Source organism: Zonotrichia leucophrys, chromosome 2 (genome assembly GCF_028769735.1).
Source record: "Zonotrichia leucophrys gambelii isolate GWCS_2022_RI chromosome 2, RI_Zleu_2.0, whole genome shotgun sequence".
NCBI classification, from domain to species: Eukaryota; Metazoa; Chordata; class Aves; order Passeriformes; family Passerellidae; genus Zonotrichia; species Zonotrichia leucophrys.
Genome location: NC_088171.1, coordinates 68,784,737 through 68,808,383, shown reverse-complemented (window position 1 = coordinate 68,808,383; position 23,647 = coordinate 68,784,737). Strand labels below are relative to the sequence as shown.

General features: G+C 36.2%; 1 protein-coding gene across 5 annotated transcripts in view; it reads left to right on the top strand.

Annotated features, from left to right (window-relative positions):
• The window catches only part of PRP4K (pre-mRNA processing factor kinase PRP4K), a 25,054-nt gene extending 1,407 nt beyond the window's left edge, over positions 1 to 23,647 (top strand). The window contains exons 2-19 of one of the 5 annotated variants that reach the window (XR_010439171.1): positions 2,485 to 3,678; positions 6,543 to 6,716; positions 7,048 to 7,203; positions 7,928 to 8,009; positions 9,546 to 9,756; positions 12,159 to 12,232; positions 13,611 to 13,701; positions 14,076 to 14,223; positions 15,454 to 15,591; positions 16,787 to 16,940; positions 17,655 to 17,769; positions 18,255 to 18,406; positions 18,863 to 18,949; positions 19,629 to 20,401; positions 20,910 to 20,955; positions 21,476 to 21,562; positions 22,385 to 22,430; positions 23,462 to 23,647. Coding sequence is in view for 1 of the 5 variants with exons in the window: in XM_064705352.1 (XP_064561422.1) it covers positions 2,485 to 3,678; positions 6,543 to 6,716; positions 7,048 to 7,203; positions 7,928 to 8,009; positions 9,546 to 9,756; positions 12,159 to 12,232; positions 13,611 to 13,701; positions 14,076 to 14,223; positions 15,454 to 15,591; positions 16,787 to 16,940; positions 17,655 to 17,769; positions 18,255 to 18,406; positions 18,863 to 18,949; positions 19,629 to 19,832 (2,980 nt within the window). In the remaining 4 variants the exon portion in view is untranslated. Of the gene's footprint in view, positions 1 to 2,484; positions 3,679 to 6,542; positions 6,717 to 7,047; positions 7,204 to 7,927; positions 8,010 to 9,545; positions 9,757 to 12,158; positions 12,233 to 13,610; positions 13,702 to 14,075; positions 14,224 to 15,453; positions 15,592 to 16,786; positions 16,941 to 17,654; positions 17,770 to 18,254; positions 18,407 to 18,862; positions 18,950 to 19,628 lie in introns of all 5 variants that reach the window. The other 4 variants (XR_010439170.1, XR_010439168.1, XR_010439169.1 and 1 more) reach the window with 4 other exon arrangements.

Genomic DNA, 23,647 nt, shown 5'->3' with positions numbered 1-23,647 from the left:
GTGAACTTCCTGTTATTATTCTCCTTGAATTCAAAAATAGGAAAAAGTAGGGCTATAACAAGTTCATGTCACAGTTTCTCTCTATTTAAAGCCATTAGCACCTAAGCATGTAGACATGCCTCATCACCTTCTGAAAAGGCTTTTTCATCCTTGTCATTATATCTCTGAAGCATATAGTGGAAGTAAAAGTTTATCCACGGTTTGATGAAATTACTTGAAATAAATGTATTCCCTGTACATGAGGAAAACTTGAACTGTTTTTTGCACATTAATCAACCTGATGTTATTGTTGAGCTACAAAGACAGCTGGCAGCTGTATTGGCAGCCTGTAGTGGCCTGAGATGCTGCTGTGGTGATGTGTCTTGTCTGGCACCTTAGCTACCAGCTGGCTTTTCCAGAATGTAGGATGAGGTTATTACACAACTCCAAAATACATACAGTAGCAAAATAACTTTCTTAAATATTTTGGTATTTTGCTTTCTGCTGTTAAGAGAAGGAAGGCTTAGCTGGAACAGCTTGAACACATGTAATTTGTATTGTATTTAATATTTTTATAATGTATTGAAGTACTTTTAATGTGCTACCTGGGGACTTACACAGGATACTGGATCCAACTAAAAGAAATTTTGAAGGGCACATAGTTCTCTTAAAATTCTTCTTGTTACATTTCCCTACTTATGTCACAGATAGTCTTGCTCAGGATGGCAAATCCAAGTTGAAGAAGTTTTGCATTTAATGCTGCTTCTTTTTTAAACTTTTTATAATGCCAAGTGCAAGATTAAATAAGCTCTTTTCAAGCCACTTTTTCCTCCTTTGTTCTGATATTCTTTTATCATAATGGTGTGGAGTGTCAGGGGGTAGCAGTTAAGAAAAACACCTTTCTGTGTGCCTTGAATAAACAGAAGTAGTAATAAAAACATCAAAGACAAGCAGCATTCTGAGTTAAGTCTCTCAATATTTTATATTCTTAACTCTTAACAGTTTGTTCCTTTTGGATATTATTCGTTTCATAGCACTAGAGTTTTAAAAAATAATTTTAGCCAATAATTTAGTGTACTTTGCAGAAAAGTCAGCTTTATTTACTCATACAGGAATTTGCCTAACTCGGGCAGGAGAGAGTAAATGTGCACTGCTTGAAGATCCTGTCCTTAATTAGGAAGACACTAATCAAATTCGTAGTGAGATGCTGTCCTTTAGGTCTGGCTTAGAACATGTCTGATACATTTATTGGATCAGATGATTGATCTTATTCTTCAGCAACAACTGAGACCAGTAGAGTTCAGAAGATAATTTCCACATTTCTGTGCACATTCACCCCCTGCTCCTGACTGTCATGTTTGGGGGATTTCTTTTCACCTAATGAGGCTTAGTATACAGCAAAGAGCTATGTTTAAGTTATTAAAGTGGCAACTTGTAAATTTCAAAGCTGTTGTTTAGATGGGGTGAGTTTGTAGAAAAATGAACTCTGGCACCTGTAATATTTCAGAAGGTAAATGTCTGTATTAACAGACAGTAACTTAATTGGTGTTCTGAAGGAGATCAGGAGGTATTTGCTCAACATTGCAAAAACCTCTATTGCTAAGCCAGTTTCAGTGGCTATGGTAGATAATACCAGGAAATCTGTAACATCAGGACTGAATTTTATATTTTTTAAAGATACTGTTTGGAGAAATTACAGTTAATTGAAAATATTCTTCTTAGAAGAAACTGTATGTCTTTATTTTAATAACCTGCTGTAGACTTAGTTTCAGCAGTTTTGGTCAATGGCATTTTACAGGTGTCAAGATTACCACATTTTTTTGAAGCTACTAATCTGCTGCATACTATCAGAAAGCTGCTCTGAAATTAGACTTTCTTAATTTGTCCCATTCCTCAGCAGTGTTTCTTGTATTGCATAAATAATATAAATCTGTAAGAACATTTCTTGAACTTCTAACAGGTGTGTACACTTAGAGAAAAGAATTGCAGCTAAGAGAGTCAGCTCTGGGTGAGATTTTGCAAGAAAGTTTCGTAAGGTGGTCAGCATCATACCTTGAAATAAATTTTGATCTTTGGAGCACAACTGTTTTCTGCCACTTGAAAATACTTGTAAAAGCATAGCTTGGGTTAGGCATTGGAGTGGAGCAGACAGTGACATAGATGGTGGTGTAGTACTGACAAACAAATATTCAGCACTGGGTATGCTGTTAACAGATGGGTCAGAACTGAATGTAAAGGTGTAAGCATGGATTCCATCCGCACTTTTGGTTTTGTCAGTGCATTTGCTGTCTGTTCCTTCTGTACTGCTTCCTTCTGCAGCCATAGCTGTCTGTTCCTGAGGAAGTGTATCTGCTCTTATAACTTACTTAAATTACTGGCACATTTTTAATTCTCCAGAGGTAGGTGAATAAATGCCAGTTAGTTTCTATCATAAAAGGCTGTTTATTTAACATGAGATAAAGGACTACAGTGAGTTTATAGTACTGATCTCTTTGTTTCTTGCAGGGTTGAGGATGCTGAGGCATCGGAGAAAAGTGTGAATGAAGAAAATGGGGAAGTGTCAGAGGCAGACCAACCTCAGAACAAGCACAGCAGACACAAAAAAAAGAAACACAAACACCGAAGTAAACACAAGAAACACAAACATTCTTCAGAAGATGACAAGGACAAAAAACATAAACACAGACACAAACATAAGAAACATAAATGGAAAGAGGTGGCTGATGCCTCTGACAAAGAAGATGGACCAGCTAAAAGAACTAAAATTGATTTTTTGGCTCCTCTGGAAGACTTAGAGAAACAAAGAGCATTGCTGAAAGCTGAACTTGAAAATGAATTAATGGAAGGAAAAGTCCAGTCCGGGATGGGATTAATATTACAAGGTTATGAGTCAGGATCTGAAGAAGAGGGGGAGATTAATGAAAAAGCACGAAATGGAACAAGACCTACAGCAAAGTCAAATACTAAGGGGAAATTAGAACCTGTGGACAATAAAACTAGTTCCAAGAAATCAAGTAAGAGTGAATCAAAAGAAAGGACTAGGCACAGATCTGACAAAAAGAAATCCAAGGCAGGAGTTGACGGAGTAAAAGAGAAGACTACCAGAAGCAAGTCAAAAGAAAGGAGGAAATCCAAAAGTCCTTATAAGAGAAGTAAGTCTCAAGATCAGACAAGGAAATCTAGGTCTCCAATACTTAAGAGGAGATCTCAGGAGAAAAACAGAAAGTCTAAATCTCCTCCAGAGGATAGAAATAAGGCTGATGATAAAAGTAAATCGAGAGACCGCAGAAAGTCTCCAGTTGTAAATGAAAGCAAAAGCAGAGATCGTGGTAGAAAATCTAAATCTCCAGCAGAACTAAGAAGCAAATCCAAAGATAGAAGATCACGGTCCAAAGATAGAAAACCTAGGAGATCAGAGACTGACAAAGAAAAAAAGCCAATTAAATCTCCATCTAAAGATGCTTCTTCAGGGAAAGAAAACAGGTCCCCTAGACGGCCTGGCCGCAGCCCAAAGGGGAGAAGCTTATCTCCCAAGCAGCGTGAGAAGTCCAGAAGGAGCAGATCCCCTCTCTTTAACGACCGGAGATCGAAACAGAGCAGGTCCCCCTCTCGAACCCGCTCTCCGGTTAGAAGAGTGAGGAGCAGATCAGCAGAAAGAAAAAGGAGAGAATCAGAAAGGAGGCGTCTTTCTTCTCCCAGGTAACTTAAAGTGTCATGAGCCACTGCAAAAATGTGGTAGGGGATGAACTATCTTCTAGTTTGGAGTTTATCTCCTCATTTTGTTCAGAAAATAGGTATTAAAAAAGGTACTCAGATAGTGCATTATATCATGAGCTTCCTTTGTGTGTATTCATGGTTTTTTTTAAGGACTATTTTTCTCAGCTGTCAGAGGTGCAAATTCATCTTGTGGTTGTTAAAGTGCTAAGTTATTTGTTGCTCACACTCTTACTGGGAACAAGTTTTGTAACTGTATTCTTCTGTTTAATCAGAATTTGGCTACTATTTTGATTCTTTGTTAGTAGTTCTGTTGCTTTCTGAAACTTCTGTGGAGTGACAATCCTCTTCAAGTGTTACATATTAGTGTTGGCTGAAAGTGGGTAATTAACCCCTCTTTCCCCTCAGGAAAAGCCCTTATGATAGAGTCAGTATGTGTGAAAGTAAGCCAATTTTTATATCAAGATATTCTTCTCAGAGTTGTTTTTTTTCCTTCAAAATACGGTGGATTTTATTTGCTAGTGGAATGGTAATGTTGCTTTGTTATTGGACTGCCATATGTAATTATCATGTTTTGCATACACTTAAAGGAGAAGAATGGATAACTCTTTATTGTGTTGGTGTAGTCTTGGCATTTTTTAAAAAATATTTAGCCTATGAAAGCAGTTACCTTGAAATTTGAATGCTAATAATGCCTGGGTGGTGAGTTTCCAAGAAGAGAACAATATGAGTGTGCACGTTTTTGGAAGTTAATTCATTGGCTGTAAGAAGTTTAAGAGTTAGAAAAGTTTAGATTTTCTACCACGATTTTAAAATTACAAATTTAAAACTTTGTATCAGGGGGTTTAGTTTCACCCAGGCTGAGAACTAAGAAATATGAATTTTAGAATGAATTGGAACCACAAAGCTTAGTGAATAGGCACCTAAAAGTGTGAAAGTTTCAGCCTGAATCACTGAAGGTTACTCTGGTTTCGGGTATGGGCTATCTTTGGGTACTTTGGAGAGTGGCCCCAGTGATGCCAACCCGATCAAGCGAGAATTGTAAATGCTGTCAGTTTATCAGGAATGTGTCGGCCCAACCACTGAGTGTTTCTGGCATAGTAGTTGACTTTTCCTCTGCAACGTTTTGCATCTTTCAGTTTTCATTTTTCTTGACAGCTTGCATTGCAGCCAGCTTGAATGGGTTGTCTAGACACCTATTTCAAGTGATGCATGTGTCTAGAATTTTGCTGTCAAAGTCATACTTCTGTAACTGCGTGGTGAGCAGCATGTGAGTGGGGGACTACTAAAATATTTTCTGCTGGAGGTGTTTGCAGATCAGCAGGAATAATCTTTCCTTGTAAGACATCTAAATTAATTCCACCTGTGGTCGGGGTTTAACTACTTGTAATTACTCAGACTGCCAGAGAATTTCAGGAGCTTTAATGAGCAGTTTTAACAAAAACAAAAATCCTTGTAATTTCATTTTTCAAGTTTGTTTCCAGTATTCTAATCTTGTAAGACACTTCTCAGGTCTTTGACTGAAGTTACTCATTATGTGATGTTACTATGAATTTTTAATCATCTTCCACTTTTTATCTCACCCTTGTGATCTCTGAACTAATTTATTTTTTGTGACAGATATTGTGATTAGATTTTGGCAGTACAATGGCTCTGTTAGTCAGGAAGCCTGGAACTCTTCATCCTGTGCCTTTTTATGTAATATTGTTCACAGGAATGTAATATAAATTAATTGGGCTAAAGGTATTGGCCTGTTCCAGCATTTGAGTGCAGTAATTCCTCGTAGAAACTGCCAGTACTCTGCATAGGCATAAATTTTCATTTTGCCTCACTGTTTACTACTTTTCATCAGTTCTGTATTATCTGATCATTGTCTCTAGTTAATGTAGCAGTCTCAAAACAAACGAAAAAAAGTCGCAGAATGAGTGGAATTAGTCTTCAGACCTAAGATATTTTGTTCATTGATGAGATAGAATGCCTGTTATTCCAAGTTGTTCCAACTTAATTAAAAAAAAAAAGCGGGGAAAAAAAGAGTAGCAACATTTCCTTTGAAATGAAATAGGGTGAAACTATTGTCCAATTGCTAATGCAGCTTCGTAAGAGTAGTTGTTAAATTTATAATTTATATTCTTTCTAGTTTTTAACTGACCTCTTGCTGTCATGCAGTTAAGCTTTATAATCCCATCAAGGATTTTTTTTCCTTGAATAATTATGAGAATAATCTGTTTAAGCAAGAATAAAGACATTTTGAGGAGTGTATATAGTATCAGACTTGAATTATTTTTTAATTTGAGAAGGGATAGTTTAGATTTTAGTTAAGAATTATAGTTTTCATCTGTTGTTTTAGAATGTGTGAAATGTTGAAGCCATGCACTTGTAGTGCCCAAATTGAAACAGCCATTGTTGTCAGTCCTGTGAAATAGCATGATCCTAAGCCTAAATTTCAATAGCATGGTGGGAAGTTGGTGAAATAATTCTCAAGAATAAGAGTTTGGGGTTTATGTATTGTTTCAGTACTGTGGCTGGTAAACATGAAAACAGGCCACTATTTATGTCAGACCTAAACAAAAGCTTTGTTTTAAAACCTCTCTTAGCTTGTTGGTAGTAATTAATGAGCTGTTTCCAGACTTATCCTGAGCTAGAGCTCTGCATGGGCGCACACTTCCCAGGGTGGGGAGGGACACACAGGAAAGGCAGCTGGCTCTGCTGGCTACTTATCCATCCCTCCCTCAGAAGCCCATCTGGTGGTCCCTCACCTGCAGTAAAATTTTCAAGTGAGTTTTTAGAGGGAATAATTTGTTTTCAGCTTGCTCCTGATTTTTACTACCACTCTCTTGCTCTGTTTTAAGAACACGGACCAGGGATGACATTTTGTCCAGGCGTGAAAGATCCAAGGATGTCAGCCCACCCAGCAGATGGTCCCCGTCCAGGAGAAGATCTCGGTCCCCCATTAGGAGGAGGTCTCGAACGCCCCTTCGGCGCAGCCGATCTCCCAGGCGGCGGAGCAGATCTCCTCGGAGGAGGTAAGGACACCCTGAGATGTTAAGTGTATTTTGTAAGATATTACAGGAAGAATAAGTATTGCTATCATATGTGTAAAGAGACCATGTTTGGTTTTTTTTGTCCATATTAATATGTGCTAGCGCAGTTAAATTCATTTTGTCCTCCATTAATGAAATTGTTTCATTACTTGGAATATTTAATGTCTTACTTTTCTGAAAAGATTTTCCTAGATTGTTTTTCTTAAACAATTTTCCTAGGAATCCTTAGGAATCTTTCCTAGATTCCTAAGATTGTTTTTCTTAAAAACAATCCCCCAGTCCAAAATCCGAATCTCTTGTTTTTATCAAACAGGGATAGAGGCCGGAGAAGTAGATCTCGCCTTCGAAGGAGGTCTAGGTCACGTGGTGGCCATAGACGTCGGAGCAGAAGCAAGGTTAAAGAAGACAAATTTAAAGGTAGTCTTTCTGAGGGCATGAAAGTTGAACAGGAGTCTTCATCTGATGAAAAGTAAGACTATATTTCTAACTTACACTGATTATTTGTAATCTGCAGTTCCATTGATTCCAAAAATGAACTTAACATTTATCTTGATGCGGTAGTTTTGAGTTGTCACCTAAAACCATAATCCTGTCTTTGTACTTGTGTTCTTGTCCAATTACTGTTGTGAGAATCTGAAAAACTTGGGAATATGCAAAAAATACCAAGACCTGTTGGCTAGTGGGCAGACCTGTGGGGAGGATGTATCATTAGGTTTTTAAATTCAACCTGATCAGGATATTTTGAAAACTTTTGGCCTGCTTGCTAAAGCTTACTGCTTGAGGAAAAGCTTTAATAGCTGAAAAGATTAACTGCTGTCTGCAAATTGTGTTTATATTTCCTAAACCTCTGCCTATTTAAGAGTATGCATTCTTAATGAAATTATTAAGGAAAAATGATGCTGCAGTGAAAAGGAACAAGGATTTTTTGTTTGTTGCGTTTTAGAAGAGGGTTGTTAATTGTTTGCAATTAAAAATAGAACGCAGAAAGTCTCAATGAGATACCAAGAGATAAGTTTTTCTTTGTAAGGAAATGTAAATATATGCAGTGGGATACGCTGCATAGCTTTCTGAGTCATTTGAACAGCTATTGTTTAATATATTCTGTGCTTTATATGCCAAGCAACTGCACTTGGTAAAATTCAGTAGATAATTGTATGTTTATGAAGTCATATTAAAAAATCATATTTTTGTAGTCTTGAAGACTTTGATTTGGAAGAAGAGGATGAAGAAGCAGAGATAAGACAAAGGAGATTACAGCGACAAGCAATTGTTCAGGTACATGGTTACAGGAACTGACTGATTCTGTGTTTTTAATGTAAAATGTCAGGGTAATGGAAGGCTCTTTGCCTATTGCTGAATTGCAATAGTAATGCCTATTGCTGTATTTTTCCAGTTAGTTCATTGTAAATGTTAGTCTCTCTTAAACTCTATCCTTCTATTGTCACAGCATTGCTTTTAAAACTGGAGTGACTCTTCTGTGAGTCATTTTTTGCTACAGTTAAACATTCTCTGATGGTCTTAAGGCATGTTAAAAATGTTCTTCAGTTACCTTTTTCTGTAGGTTTTCTCCGTAGCTGTATCACTAATACAACAACATCAGTGTAACTGTAAGTTGTATATCAATTAACCTAACCTAGTCAGTTTGTTTTAAGTAGAAGTTGTCCTTGTCGATTTCCAAAATTACGTAAAGCCACTGTCATGTTGTCCTCCCTAAAAGTACCTGTGAGTTGCATGAACTTCATACTCCAGTAACAAGGGAACAGTAATCACAAGGGTAATGTGTGAGCAAAACCCCTGAAAGAAGCTGTGGCCAGAGGGGGTGTCACTGTACAGTACGAGTCAGCAATCTCTTTTCAAAGGTGGGATTTGGCACACAGTTAGAACATTGTAAGCAAAATGCTGTAGTGTATTTATGTAGTATCATGTACAAAATTACTGGCTTTGATGTAGTGCTTATTTTAAATAGCACTAAAAATACTGTTCATGGTTTTATGCAAAGCCCATTGTAAAATCCTTCAGAACTATGACTGAGCCAGACCATATAAATTCTTTTTCAAGACTGGTTACACCTGATGTTGGTGCAGGCTGGAAGCAAATTGTAGAGCTGAATTCCCTAAATGGAAAAACCTCTGCTTGTGTGATTGAATAGTTCAACCTGGACAGCTGAGTGGTAGCAGCATTTCTTCATCTTGATTTTTACCTTTTGGGATAGGAAGTGAGGTCTGTATAATTTCATAGTACCTAAGGGTGACAAAAATTGGAAAGATGATGTTTGAAGTTTTTTAATGCTTCAGAAATTTTTCAACACGAATGAATAAATAGGATTTATAGTTCACATTAAAAAGACGGAATCTAAAGGCTACTTTTCTGTACCATAACACTAATAAAACTGGGAAATATTCTAGAATGTAGGCTATAAAATAAGTAATTTTTCATCCAAGACTGTATTTCCGTGTTTGTGTGCCAGGATGGTTTAGTAATGAATTTGTTGCTGCTCACATTTTGTTGTGCATAACCAAATAGTTAATATTCATTAATAATCTGTTTTTACAGAAATGTAAAGACCTAAAGAACACACATTAATATTTCAGTCTTATGGTCTGGACTGTGATGCATTGTGACAAATTGAATTTTCAGAAGTTATATCCCATTCTGAAAATAATCTCTTGTCTTTACAGACATAAGTGACTATGAAAGCAAAGATTAATGTTTCAGCTGAAAGCTCAAACCATTGAAGGGGTGGATATGAAAATGTTTCAATTGTGATAAATTGTAACAAACAGTGAGATTAAAAAGTAAATTTCTTTTTAGAAATACAAAGGCCAGACAGAAGACAGTAACATATCTGTACCATCTGAGCCGAGCAGCCCTCAGAGCAGCACGCGCAGTCGCTCCAATTCTCCTGACGACATCCTAGAAAGAGTCGCTGCTGATGTTAAGGAGTACGAACGGGAAAATGTGGACACATTTGAGGCATCAGTGAAAGCCAAGCACAACCTCATGACAGTTGAACAGAACAATGGTAAGATTCTGAAATCTCTCAAGTGCTATTTATGAAAGCTCAGACACTTGGCTTAGTTTACTTATGTACTTCCAGACTAGGAAGTAGAATGACTTTTTGGATGGAATTTGTGCATGTTTTTGCAAATATTATGGTGCTTAAAACAGAGCATTGAAATAAGGCTTCCTCATTAGGAAGGATAATATGAGTGGAACACGTTCTCTGCATTTCTGGTAACTCTTAACACAATTTGTGCTTTACATTTGGAAGAGCAAACAAGGATATCTATCTATATAGTTAAGAATTACCCTTCCAAATTTTTCTTTTCACTCAGGCAAGTTGTTTTCTTAGAAGTTTAGTATAGTCCTAGACTTTATTTTGTGAGGGTTGGAAATTAGCCTCCTTTTTTATATCTTTTTTTGGTCAAAGCCACTTTTACAGAAGACTATAGGTGGGTCCGTAGTAATTTAGAATGATTAAAGCTTTTGGGAGTCATTGCTAGTACGTCCATTTTAGCAGCATAGCTAATTGCTCAAATGGGTCTTTTCTTTCTCTTCCCCCCATTGTGTACTCTGTTGTACAGCCATGTTGAAATGAAATAAATTTTGATAAAAACCTGCCTTTTGCCAGCTGCAGCAAAAGGAGCATGGTAGATCTCCCAGCACACCCTGTAGTATTGAAAGGTGTGCTGCTTTTTTGTTGTCTTTTGGAAGTGGATTACTCTAAATCTTCCAAGTAGTGAGAGGTGTGTGCAGTTGCTGTGTGGTTCTATTTGAGCTAGTTGAAGGTGCTCTGGTTTCTCTCTACGGTTTAATTGCAATTGCAATGTTTAACGAGGGCTGGGAGCCTGCCCAGCCCCTCTGAGGGACAATTGCAGTTAGCTTGGATTTGTTGTCCTGTGCCACACCTATCTTTGGGGGCTAAATACGCTGTCTCTAGTGGATGCTTCTCTTCAGAGTAATAAAGCTGCATCTCTTTAGAACTGCTGTACTGCTCTGTAGTTTATCCTGGCGTTCCCTAGAGCCATATATTTTCAGATTGTTCTCCTGCAACATTGGTGAAAAGAACTGTTATAGAGCTTTCTTTGCATACCACAAGTTTAGGTTTATGATGTCTAATAGACAGTGTGTTTTTCCTATTTTGTCAAAGCATGTACTGCTCTAATTTTGTCTATCAAAGCATATGAAAATTTAAGTCTTAACTATGTAGGCATTCTCCCTATGTAAAAAAGATTTTTAAAGTTACATTCACATCTGGGTGGTAGGATTCTGTGTTGGAGGTGGCTGTAACAACAGCTGAAACCAGTGGGTTATCTTCCTCTGTAAGAGTAAATTTTTATTTCTATCCTGACCTCTTATGGGGCCAGAGTAGTAAGTTGCTAAGGAACTAGTCAATAACTCATTGTAGCCCAGTACAGGTAACTGGAACTAAGGAAAGCTTGAGGAAGTTTCTAGGAGAGTCTGCAGCTCAAAAGAGTGGCACTAACTGCCTCCCCATAAGTGTCAGGTGACAGTTCTGTACCTTGAAACAGTGGTATCAGCATGCTGGATGATTTTTTATGCTGTCAGATTTTAGTCTGGTTATTTGGTGTGGAAGGGGCTTGTGCATCACGGGACCTGAAGCCTCCAAGCTGAATTAACTGTTTATTTGTCTTCATTGCGTAGTGAAGGGAGGGTCTCCAGTTTACCATGTTCATGGAGGGCTGCCATAATGTGTGCATGAATGAAATAGTTTGAAGTTTGCTTGCTTTTACTAATGTGTACTTAATTTATATTTCTTTGCTTTTATCTTATCAACCAAGTAAAATGTCTTTGGGATTTAAAGATGATTAAAAGGTGAGAAAGGGATTATCTTGCCCATAACAAAACTGTTTCTCTTTAACACAATAGTAAACATTGTGTTTGACAAAAAGCTGTACGCTGGGTCCTTTTTAGCAGGGTTGGAGAAAATGTTTTCCAAACAAAGAATTTCTAGGCTTTACAACTTTGGCTTTTGGTAAAATATCTCAAGATTAGCAGAAAAGCCTGAACTTGTGTATTGAAAACATGACTGTGTTTTTTTATATAGACACATAGTAATTTTATACTTCTTTCTACACCTATATATATATATATATATATAGTCATTATTTGTAGGGAGCATGTAAGTATGTAGTTTTTTCTTTCTGCTATGTTTACTTGAAAGCTATTGCACATAGTTTTTTAAAGAGGTATAAATTTGAGTTGTTTGAAGAACTTAACTAGTCTGAGTTTTATATTCTAGAATGTGAAATGGTATTTGCTAGAAACATTAGTAGAGCTACCTGTTTGCTGATGTACTGATCTTAGACTATGTTGTAAAGATACCATGTGCCAAATTATACTGGCAACAGAATTATCATTTGACATCTTTTTCATGTTGAGTAATCTGAATTTCATTTTAAGGTTCATCTCAGAAGAAGCTGCTAGCTCCCGATATGTTCACAGAATCAGATGATATGTTTGCTGCATACTTTGATGTAGGTAATTCTTGGAGATGAAATGTATGGGGGTTTTTTCTGCTTGATTTTTGCTAGAGTCACTGTCACTTGAGGGTTGTGAGAACTTTGATTTGTAAAAGCATGTGCTGCTAAGTGACTTGTATGTTCTTAATCTTTTGGTCAGCCAAGGCAGGCAAAGTGCTTCTTCATTAATATTTCAGTGAAATAAAACCTGCTGAAATTAGTGGCAATTTTACCAGAGTTAGCAATTGGGGAATTTACCTGCTGTTTGAATACAATGGCACATGGTAAAAACATGAATCTATTTATAAGTTCAGCTTTGTATTATTGTTACCATGTTGCATGTTCTAAATATGAGCTTTTTCTAGAGATTCATGTGTGGTAAATTAAAAAATGTGTAAAATACTGTAATTGGCTAATGATGCTATGTTGGAGTAATCTGGTGGTTTGTTTGGAGTTTTTTTGGCATGAAGAGATACATTTCCTGGTTTTACTTTAACACTTTTTCATTAGCTTTTCTCTAAATATGCTGCGGTGACCCTCAGATATTGGCAGTCCAGTGACTACTTTCGAGACTTTATGTGCCACTCTTTATAAATCCTCTGTGTTGTAGCTGATGCACAACACTGAGAAATAACTAAAGAAATTTCTTCTTAACTTAAACCAAAATTAACTGGAGAATTTTTTTGGCAGATATAACACAGGCTATGTATAACTCTGGTATACCTCCGACCTGGAAAAAGATGAATACTTGAAGGGTAGTGTGTGTGTGAGGGTGCATTTTTAGAAGTTCAGAAGTTACAAGTGGGGATTTATGTGGCTTGTAAGTGAGCAGCTCCCCCTTCCAGAAACTGTTGTTCAATTGAAAATAAACTTTACTACTCACTGTTTTGAATTTGTGGTTAAAATACTGTCCAGTCTGTTAAGAGATGTCAACAGCAGTTGTAGAAGTGTTATGGTAGTATGTGTAACAGTATGAAACAAGTGGCATGTAATGAACAGAAATTCAGAGCTTAAACAGTTGTGCTTTCCTTGCAAACTGCTGAACTTTTTTTCCATAAACTTACTGTAAATAAGTAGTCCTACTTAGATGGTCTAAAATGTGCATTCTGACGTGACTTACATAAATTCCTTGTGAGTATTAATTGAAACTTTGCCCATTTATGTTTAATAATAATAATAATAATAATTTTGTTGGTGGATCTCATCCTCTTTCCTTGCATCAGTCTTTAGATACTGGTATGTAAATAACATTATTTCTCTCTCCTGCAAGATAAGTGTGTTTGTGTTGTGGAGAGAACAGTTTTTCAGTAGGGAAAAAGGGCTTTGGGAAGTAAACATCAAAGGAAAATACAGAGCACACAAGCCAAAGCTGTCACTTTTCTTTTTATTTCAGAGTGCTCGTCTAAGGGCTGCTGGGTTTGGAAAAGACTTCAAAGAAAACCCCAATCTCAGGGATAACTGGACAGATGCAGAAGGCTATTACCGTAAGTTGTGTTTGTCTGTCTGCAAGGACAGGTGGAGTGAGGGTGCCGAGTGAGGGTCCTCATGTATAAAAATATTGAAATGTTGTTCTAATGTAGATGTATCCCAGATCCCTCTCTGAGTGTGTAATGTAATGGATGAAACAAGCATGCAGGTCTTAACCTCAGTTTTGAAAGGACTCCAGACTTAGAGACTTACCCTTTGTTCCCCATAATTTCCACAAAGCTAGGTGATACAAAACATTGTACACCATGAAATGAAAGGATCTTGCTATTTGCCCTCATATTTTGTAATGATAGAGAGTGGTTTATTTTTCTTGAGAAGTTCCATTATGTTAATCCCTCGTAACTTGAACTTGCTTGGTTGTATCCCTCAGGTGTTAATATAGGTGAAGTTCTAGATAAACGTTACAATGTCTATGGTTACACTGGTCAGGGAGTCTTCAGCAACGTGGTGCGAGCCAGGGACATGGCCAGAGCAAACCAAGAAGTAGCAGTGAAAATCATCAGGAACAATGAACTTATGTAAGTAATGGGGCTTTTTGATGGTAATAAAGCATGTGGAATAGTTGGAAGTTTTTCGTAGTGTGATTTGAATCTCCCTGTTTCAAGTGAAGTAACAGATCACAGCTGTGATTCCTGCCTTTTCTGCTAATATGAGCCAGACAATGGGAAGCGCTTCAGGACTATGTACCCACACTTCTTTACAGCTATCACAGCAAGAAGGCTATTTGCATTTTTGTCAGGCACTTTCTCATTTGCAAAACTGAAGGAACACTGATAACAAGAAACAAGGTTGCAGCTAATTATGAGCCCTACATTTCTTGAGGGGGGAGTTGTGAAGTGTAAAAATTTTATTTTGATGGACCAAATCTATTTGGCAGGCTGTGGGTTGCATCCCAGTCAATCATCTGCAACTTAAAAAAGATCTTCATAGATGTAATTATTTTTGTATATTTTCTAAACATTTGCATGTATATAAAATACATAGAAAGAGATGGTACTCTCACTGTTGAAATACAAAAATAAAAGAGGTCTTTCAGAATGAGTGAACATTAACAAGTAAGATCTCTTAAACTATGGCATTTGAGGACTTGACTTGTCTACAGTACTTGTTTTCACCATCTGCTGCAGTATTTATGCAGTAATTTCTTGTGTCCTCTTCTGTTAATGACAACTTAAATGAAAATCTTTTCCATGTATTTTACCTTGGAAGTTTTAAAAGTTGTCTTACTGTGTATATAACTGGAATTGTTTTAGTTACATGAATAAGTATCCAGAAAAGTTTTAAAGGCAAAAGGGAGATTGATAAGCTGTTTTTGTTTGGTGAGTTGTATAGGTAATAAGCTTGTATGTGTAATTGAATCCATAGTCAGTTCAGTTTGTCTTTTAATACTGTTGTATGTGTTGAAGCAGTTTTTTAAACAAGTAAACTTCTCAAGTGGGTGATGTTTGAAATTTGTCACGTTACAGGACAAAATCCAGTTTTAGCCTTAGACGCAGCTGAGAATGAGGAAAGAATAATTAAGTTGCAAAGGTACAGTGAACATCCAGGAATTAAATAAACTTACCTAGTGTGTAGTCACTGACAGCAAACCATTGTTGTGATTTTGGTTTTTCAGCTGTGGTACATTAAGTATTGACAAGATACTTCTCATTCCTGGATAATTATAGCCACACAAGTGAATGTTTAGATTTAAAAAGATACTAGAATCTAACTGATTTTGTTTCAGAGTCACATTTCTCTGTTTTCAGGCAAAAAACTGGCCTAAAAGAACTGGAATTTTTAAAGAAGCTCAATGATGCTGATCCTGATGACAAGTTTCATTGTCTACGGTTGTTCAGGCATTTCTACCACAAACAACATCTTTGTCTGGTATTTGAGCCACTCAGGTAAGATGACAAATGTTTGGGGTTCTCTGTAAAAGGTAAAGTACTACTGTATGTTCTTTACCTGTCTGGTTTTGGCTGTTGTTGAGATACCTTGTTGAATCTTGTGCCAAGATTCAAGAATGCAAGGAACTTTGAAGCAAAAAAAAAAAATTGTCTGTGGGCACAAATTCAGACTGCTGGACTATTTCTGATTTATTTTTAGCACTGTTGTGAATTTTCTGCCTGGAAAATATTTGAAACAATATAATGTACTAAAGATGGTTCATCTCTCTAGTACTGCTCTTAATGATTTTTTCCTCGTAATGATTTATGTCAGTGTTTCTATTCGTTTTCATAATTCTTCATTTTAAGGGTTTGTGTTAAGATGCATTCCCAGAGAGACTGAAGAAATGCTGTACATTCTGTAAAGAGTACATACAGTAACAGCCTTAGGGAGAAAGCTGTTACAGTGATTCTTGCATGCTCACTTTCTGTTCAAGTAATTAAGCTCTTGTGACAGGTTGATTGTAGATATTGTTTTATGATCAGATGTGTTAATTGCCTTAGTCCCCATTCCTATTTAGAGGCATCAGTTGTTCAAATCCTAAGTTTTTTGTGTATGTCATATTTTAAGTTTTGCCATATTTGGGGTGATAATAAGTTGTATACTACAACAATGCAAATTTTGTGAGATTACTATCATATTTCATTAATAAGCTGTAGAACAAATTATTCTCTTGTGCTACACTATCTTGATAACACACTTTTACCTTATTTATGTCCAGTTATGTTTTTGTCTTGGAATGATGGTCTTTTTATCTGCTGCTTAGGTCACCAAAAAAAATCTCAACTTTTATCTTTTGTGTGCTTCCTTTTTCATTTATTTCTGGAGAAAATTAGTACAAAGGGTTTACGGTTGTTAAGAAAATTCTGTTTGTGTGCAAATAAATCCTCTCATATAAATATTGATAAAAGATATAATCTGAATTAACTAAGTCCAGTGTAGTAAGTAATTACACAGCATAAGACAGATCTGATGACCAGCCTTTTTATTTTAATTCTGTAGCTCACAGAGTGGAATGTTGAATGCTACATTTCTCAAAAAATATGTAAAGCTAACTGGTTTGTTCAAGTTTGTTGTAGAATTTAGGAGATCACTGCCAGTTTTTCTGTTAAGCTTTTTCCAATTATTTTTTTTCCCCCTTTCCCTTAACAGTATGAATTTACGAGAGGTGTTGAAGAAGTATGGGAAAGATGTTGGGCTGCACATTAAAGCTGTGCGTTCCTACAGCCAGCAGTTGTTCCTGGCTTTAAAACTTCTTAAAAGATGCAATATCCTACATGCAGATATTAAACCAGATAATATTTTGGTAAGTAACAAATAATTAAAACTTTTTTTGCATAGTCTGTAGTGTAAAATGAAGTATTTGAAATTCATATCATTCTGTTAGTTTAGGTGAAGTCAAATTTACTGAAAATGTTAAGGGTTCACACTTTGATATAAAATGATACTGTGGTATAAATAGTAAGAAAGCAATACAACACAGCTTCTAAATAAAATCTTTTTCAAACAAACATTAATCTCCTGTCTTTATAGAAAGCAGACTTTCCAAAGCAGGACGTTGTCTTACAGGAGAATTATTTCAAAATTTCCCTTCAAATTTTCCCATCAATAGTTGAGAGATGTTCTTGCTTTCTGTGAAATGGAAGCAGGTTGTTTGAGTCTGAAATGGATATTTTGTTTATGTGAGTGAGATGATGGGGAAAGGTCTTTAATGCCTCTTTTCTGGTAGGGCATGAGAGCTGCATCAGAGGAATCCAGTGGTTTCTTTTGGTTTTGTTGGACATCATCCCTGTGACAAACTCAGATTTTTAATTTATCTGAAATGTTTTCTTATTACTATCTCAGCAGTAAAATCTATGTAAGCATGAGATGAGAAGAATATCTGGGTCCGCCAAGGATGTTTTGTACATTCTTGAAAAGTACATGAAACTGACTTTTTTTTTTTTGTATTTTGTAGGGTCTGAAGACATTAACTCTCACTTTCATTTTGAGCTAATGGATATTTATATTTAACTTGCAGGTGAACGAGTCTAAAACGATACTAAAGCTTTGTGATTTTGGCTCAGCTTCACATGTTGCAGATAATGACATCACACCTTATCTAGTTAGTAGATTTTATCGAGCTCCAGAAATCAGTAAGTGCATTTTGAATTAGCTACATCTATCACTTGCCAGCAAGTGCCAGTATTAGCAGATGAAAATTTGACTTGAATTTATTCTCTAGTCTTAGCAAAACATGACTCTGAGAATACAATGGCTGTCAAAAATTCAGACTTTGAAGGCACATCCATGTGACTCTTGATGTATGTTGGCGATCAGCTCAGTGAGAAGTCATTCTGATGGGTTATAGCTATGTTTCAATTTAGAGGTATTGTTCTGACTTCTTGGATTTTGTACATTTAAAGCTGATCAGTTTAGGTGTTAGGTAAAATCCTCCCTTTCTAAAATAGGGCTACTTCAAAAGCTGAAAGGTTTATGTCCTTCTTTTATGGTAGCTTTTTATTCCCAAGAAGAGTGGCACCAGTATAGTTCACAAATCAGAATTTTTTCATTTATCTGCTTTTGTGATATTATATCAAAGTCTACCTGTATGGAATTAACTGGAATTGCTCTGTTTCAGTTATAGGAAAAATCTATGACTATGGTATAGATATGTGGTCTGTAGGCTGCACATTATATGAGCTTTATACAGGAAAAATACTGTTTCCTGGCAAAACCAATAATCATATGTTGAAACTTGCCATGGATCTCAAAGGAAAGATGCCAAACAAGGTAAGAAAAATAAGTACTTAGTATATGAAACTGCTGTAATGTACAGTAGAACGTACAGTCTTTGTTCTCCTTGAATTCTGTTTCTTATCATATACATCTTTCTTTAACAGTAAATAGTAGACTTTGTTCTGACTGTGTAATTTATACTGATTTAAAATCTTATGAAGTGAAAGTATACAGCTTCTTTTTCATAGACTAAGTATAAAGTGAAAACAGAAACCTTCTAATCACTGACCTGAAAAAATGCGTAAGTCAATGAAAGATACTGTGTCCTTTTTCAAAGGGTTTGAACTGTATCTTGGTATTCAATCTCAACACCTCTTCCTGTCCTTTGGGGTTTTTTTAATTGGTATTAAATTACATATGTTAGCAAATTAATAGACATTGATGTTAATTATGAAATGTGTAAGACACAGAGAACTTGCCTGAAACTCTTGCCTCTTCCTCATTTTCCAGATGATTCGAAAAGGTGTGTTCAAAGATCAGCACTTTGATCAAAATCTCAACTTTATGTATATAGAAGTAGATAAAGTGACAGAAAGGGTAAGTCTAAGTCCTCCATATGTTGACTAACTCATCACTTTTTCCAAGATTTCATACTACATGGTCTTTCAAAAGTACCTTGACTTCCTAATTAAAAACAAGATTTTATAAGCTATTAAAAAGTCCTTTTGCAGCAGTATGGACAGATTACATAGTTATAAAATGGCCAAATAATTTTTTTTCCCTAGGATGTAGGAACACAATTAAGAAAACTAAATTGTATCTGGTAGATATACAGGGTATCTCCATATAATCTGTCCTTGAACTACTAATAAAAGAAATTCTGCCTTTATTTTGTAGAAGGACGTTTTGTATGATATAGTTATATTGTATGAAGTCACTATTAATTTTGGTATCATTTTGACATATTATTAAGAATATTAATATTAATAATCACAAAATAGTGGTCAGATATGGGAACTTTCCATGTGGACTTCCATGTTCTGAGTTATGGGATGTTAGGTTCATGTGTGAACCTGTTTTTGTGGGCTCCCCCTCCACAGTGTCTTTTCCACTCTTTTCTCTGCACATGACGATTTTGTGAGGCCATGTGGGGGCAGGGTGTTGCTGCTCAGGTACAAGACCAGCCTGCTGCAAAGTTGCTGCTGAAGCTCTGTAGAAGGGATGGATAAGGGGTTTGTGCATTACTGTTCTACAAGGCTACCATTTCTGTTTGTAGGAGAAGGTAACTGTTATGAGCACCATTAATCCAACCAAGGACCTATTAGCAGACTTGATTGGGTGCCAACGACTCCCTGAAGACCAGCGTAAAAAAGTGCACCAGCTGAAGGACTTGTTGGACCAGATTCTAATGCTAGACCCAGCTAAACGGATTAGCATCAACCAGGCTCTGCAGCACGCCTTCATCCAGGAGAAAATTTAAACCAGATGAAGAAGTTCAAAGGGTTTGATTAATTAAGATACAAAGACTGAAGAAATTTCACAGCAGTTATTAATGTATATAAACATAAATATTTCCCCTGCAAAGTTGAGGAAGAAATGATACATTTGAATTAACATCAAGGCCGATATTTCTTTTAGAAATGTTAGAGTAATTCTGTTTTGTGTCTTATGTGAAAATTTTCACTGTAGAACTGTTTTAATTGCCAAGACTGCACAAAAGTACAATGCTAATGTATATGGTTGCAGTTCCTATATATTATAAAAAGAAAAAAGCATCTGTTATAAAAAAAAAGAAAGAAAAAAAAAAAGAGAGCAGTAATACTGGGTGGTTGATTTGTTTTTAGCAGACTTGGCTTCATTTTTGTCTTTACAAAATGGCCAGCATAAATGCTGTTTATATTCACATTTTCCTAGGTGTGTGTGTGCAGGCCACAGCAGCATGCCCTTGGTGTAGTCAGTGCCGAAGGGGGTCTGTTCCTTCTTGAGCCTGCCCGCAGGGATGGTCTCCTCTTTTAAAGCAGGTTGTGTACAACTTTCAGTACACTGAAGGTAAGCTAACCCATCAACATCACCGGTGTTTAAGCTGTTATTTTACTGGAACAACTGACAAATGAGAGACAATAGCATTGTGGCAGAATTCCCTGCATGTTTGAGAAATGATCTTGTTTTATTTTCTGGCATTGCAACCGTGGCATAGTTACAACTTCTGTTCTGTTCATCACATTTAAAACTGGGAGAGAGCGCACTTGATGGATAGAGCGCCTTCAGTGTACTGTTTCTTATTACTTTAGTTTTTTTAATCAACTTGCTATAGACTTTGTATACATTTTGTTAAATACAGTTCACTATGACATAGAACCAATACTTACAGAAGAGTTTTCATTTAGTAATTACATATGTTGGGATCTCATTCGAAAGACCTTATATCTAAAGGATAGATAGACAACATAATTTTTAACTATTTGTATGTCATTTTGAAAGTGTACTGCTTTATGCTAAAAGTGTTTCATTTGTTCATTGTTTTCATTATTTGTGATCATGTTGTCTTTCAATACAGGCATAAACCTTCCACTCTTGAACAAAGCAGCTGCTTTTTAAAAGCGGTAATTGCTTCTTTACCTTTTATTTCTTTTGTAAATGAAGCTTTTCTTTAAGAAATGTGACTTTAAAGTGTTGTCTCTTGCATAAAACAGTTGACACTTACTTATTGTAAAGTGAAGATTGTTCTGCTGCATGTAAAGTGGACCATGCAGATTTCTGTATGTTTTCAGTATGCATCATTAGATAATAAAGTCTTTTGTGAACAAGGCATTTGTAGCCATTTTTAAAAGAATCTGTCTTCAGTGATGGTAAATCAGGTAATTTTTAAGACCCGCCCCTGCATTTCCAATTAATCATTTAATTAAAGGGATTATTAAATGTTATGATCTTTGGGAGAGCTATAGGCTATATTAATTGGATATATAATTATCACTGCTTAAAAACAAAGCAAAAAACCCTACAGATACTGTCTGTCTGCTTTCATTGTAATGAAATTATTCCTGTAGGACATGGGATTAAATTCAGGCTTTAACTAATGTTTGTGCTGTTTTTCTCACTTTTCCTTTTTGATGGTGCTGAAAGAGAAAAAAGGAAAGCGAGTCACAGGCCACTCAACGCCTACTCCATGGGTCTGATTTGCTGAGACACCAACTTCACCTTCCTAACAAGGTTATTTCTGACAGCATGTGTAGATAAACATTTAGCAACAAGTTAAAAGAGCTTGAGACAATTGAGTTGGTTATACAGGGTGAGGAAAACAGAAACAACCTTTGCAGGTCCATACTGCTGTTTTAATGTTCTCTTTGACAATGTTTAAAAGTTCATCTTTTCATTTTTTTATTAATATATTCTGACAGGCTGTGAAAACCCCACTGGTTTCACGTACTTTATAATACTTTGAACTAAGAAGGATTTTTGTATCCATCTAGGTACATAATGGCAACAGTCATGCACTCTTAGTGCACTCAAGAATGAGGAAAAATGCCACAAAGCAGGTCATTCTGCTGGTGGGGAATACCCCACCGAGGAGGTGTAATGAACTAACTACGAAAACAAGCAGGAGATGGGTGATTTTGTATACCTATTTGGAGCCTTCAACCTGTCTCTTCTCAATTTATACTGTAAAATCCCTAATAGAAACCAACCTTTCCCTATTTCTACATATTGAGGTATCTTTTCCATACAGGAAATGAAAGAAGTTAGCTTTCATGTTTAGTGAAGCACTGGTTGCTTGCTAGTTAAATACAGCAAGTGTAACTTGCACTTTTACGACAGAGGCAGCACGTCTGAGGGCACTTTTACACAGATGTAGTAATAGCTTATTCTTTCTGTTGCTTTGTACTTTACTAAAATAGGAATATGAAACAATGAAATGAGTTGGTGATACAGAAACAAAGCAGTAGAAAAGATGCCCCTTAATGCCTACAGAATTGTTTTAAGCTGCTCTGGAGAAGCATAAAGTTGCTCGTTTACTTGTTCTTTGTGTTGTAGGTGCAGCTCAAAAGAAGATGAAGGCTACCAGAAGACATGAACAAAGGTTTCTGTCCTATAAAAGATATGAAAAATACTCTTCATCTAGTTCTGTCTTAATCTTTTAGTTTCCAGCATTTCAATTTAGAATTGATTAACACTGCTGCATTACTGATAATTCCTGAAACATACTTGCTGTATTAAAATTTACTACATAGATTGTTTTGTTTCTGGTTGAAGAGATTTTTATTGCAATTAAATGCAGGTAAACTAGCATTACTCTTTAAATGTAGTTTTCATAAAGTGATAGAATGAGCAGTACAAAATCTATTATATTTAGGAAAAAAACAGGCCATTATATTTGGTTAATGTAAATGTGTTAACCAGAAAACATTTAAGCAGGTGATGTGCTTTTTTTCTTTAACTTCAGTAGTTTCATTATTTATTTCAATTCTATCAAACTTAATTATCCTCACAGAGAATAGCTGGCAGGGGTTATTTAGAAAACAAGTGGATTTCAGTCCCCCATCCAGCTGATACTTCTCTTGTTGACAGCAGTAGAAAACTTTAGTTCTGGCTTCAAAAACCTCTGGGCTTGAGGATTTTTTGACACAGTTAAGGCCCCTCTCCAGTTTTGGGCAGTGCCTGTCCCTGTAGCCTGAGGTCTCTGAGTAGCTGTGGCTGCCCCTACAGGCAGCTGAATTCATGGATGTGGCTGGGTGCAAAGAGAACAGCTGTGCAACAGAGGTGAAAAATTTCTCAGCTTATCTAATAGGGAGGATAACTTATCTATTCCTCCTGAGCATAAATTTTTAATTTGTCTTTGCTAGAGGTCCTACCTATAGAAAGTTTGGCTAAATCTACTGTGCTGATTTCTGTTTCCTTCTCCCTCATGGTGACAAGGAGCTTCACATTTAACAGACTCAGTTTTCCAAGCCTTCCAAAAAAACAAGATTCCAGCCCTGTGGAGTTAGAATATGTTTTTATTACCTTGGTGTATACTACTTAGTTTAAAAATTAATTACTGTTCAAGAGTTTTTAATAGAAGATAATGATTCCTTTAAAACCTTTTTAATAATACTTTATCTCCATACATAGGGTAAGTGGCACTAAACATCTGAAGAACCTTTATGTGTATATTGACCCCCATACAGAAGGCAGACCAGACTGTGATACTGCTGGAGATAGAGGGATCTTCTACAGCATGTGTAAAATTGTAATGTGGGTGGAGGATGTTGAGAAGCGGCAATTGCTTGAAATCAATAAACTGTGCTTAAAACTTGC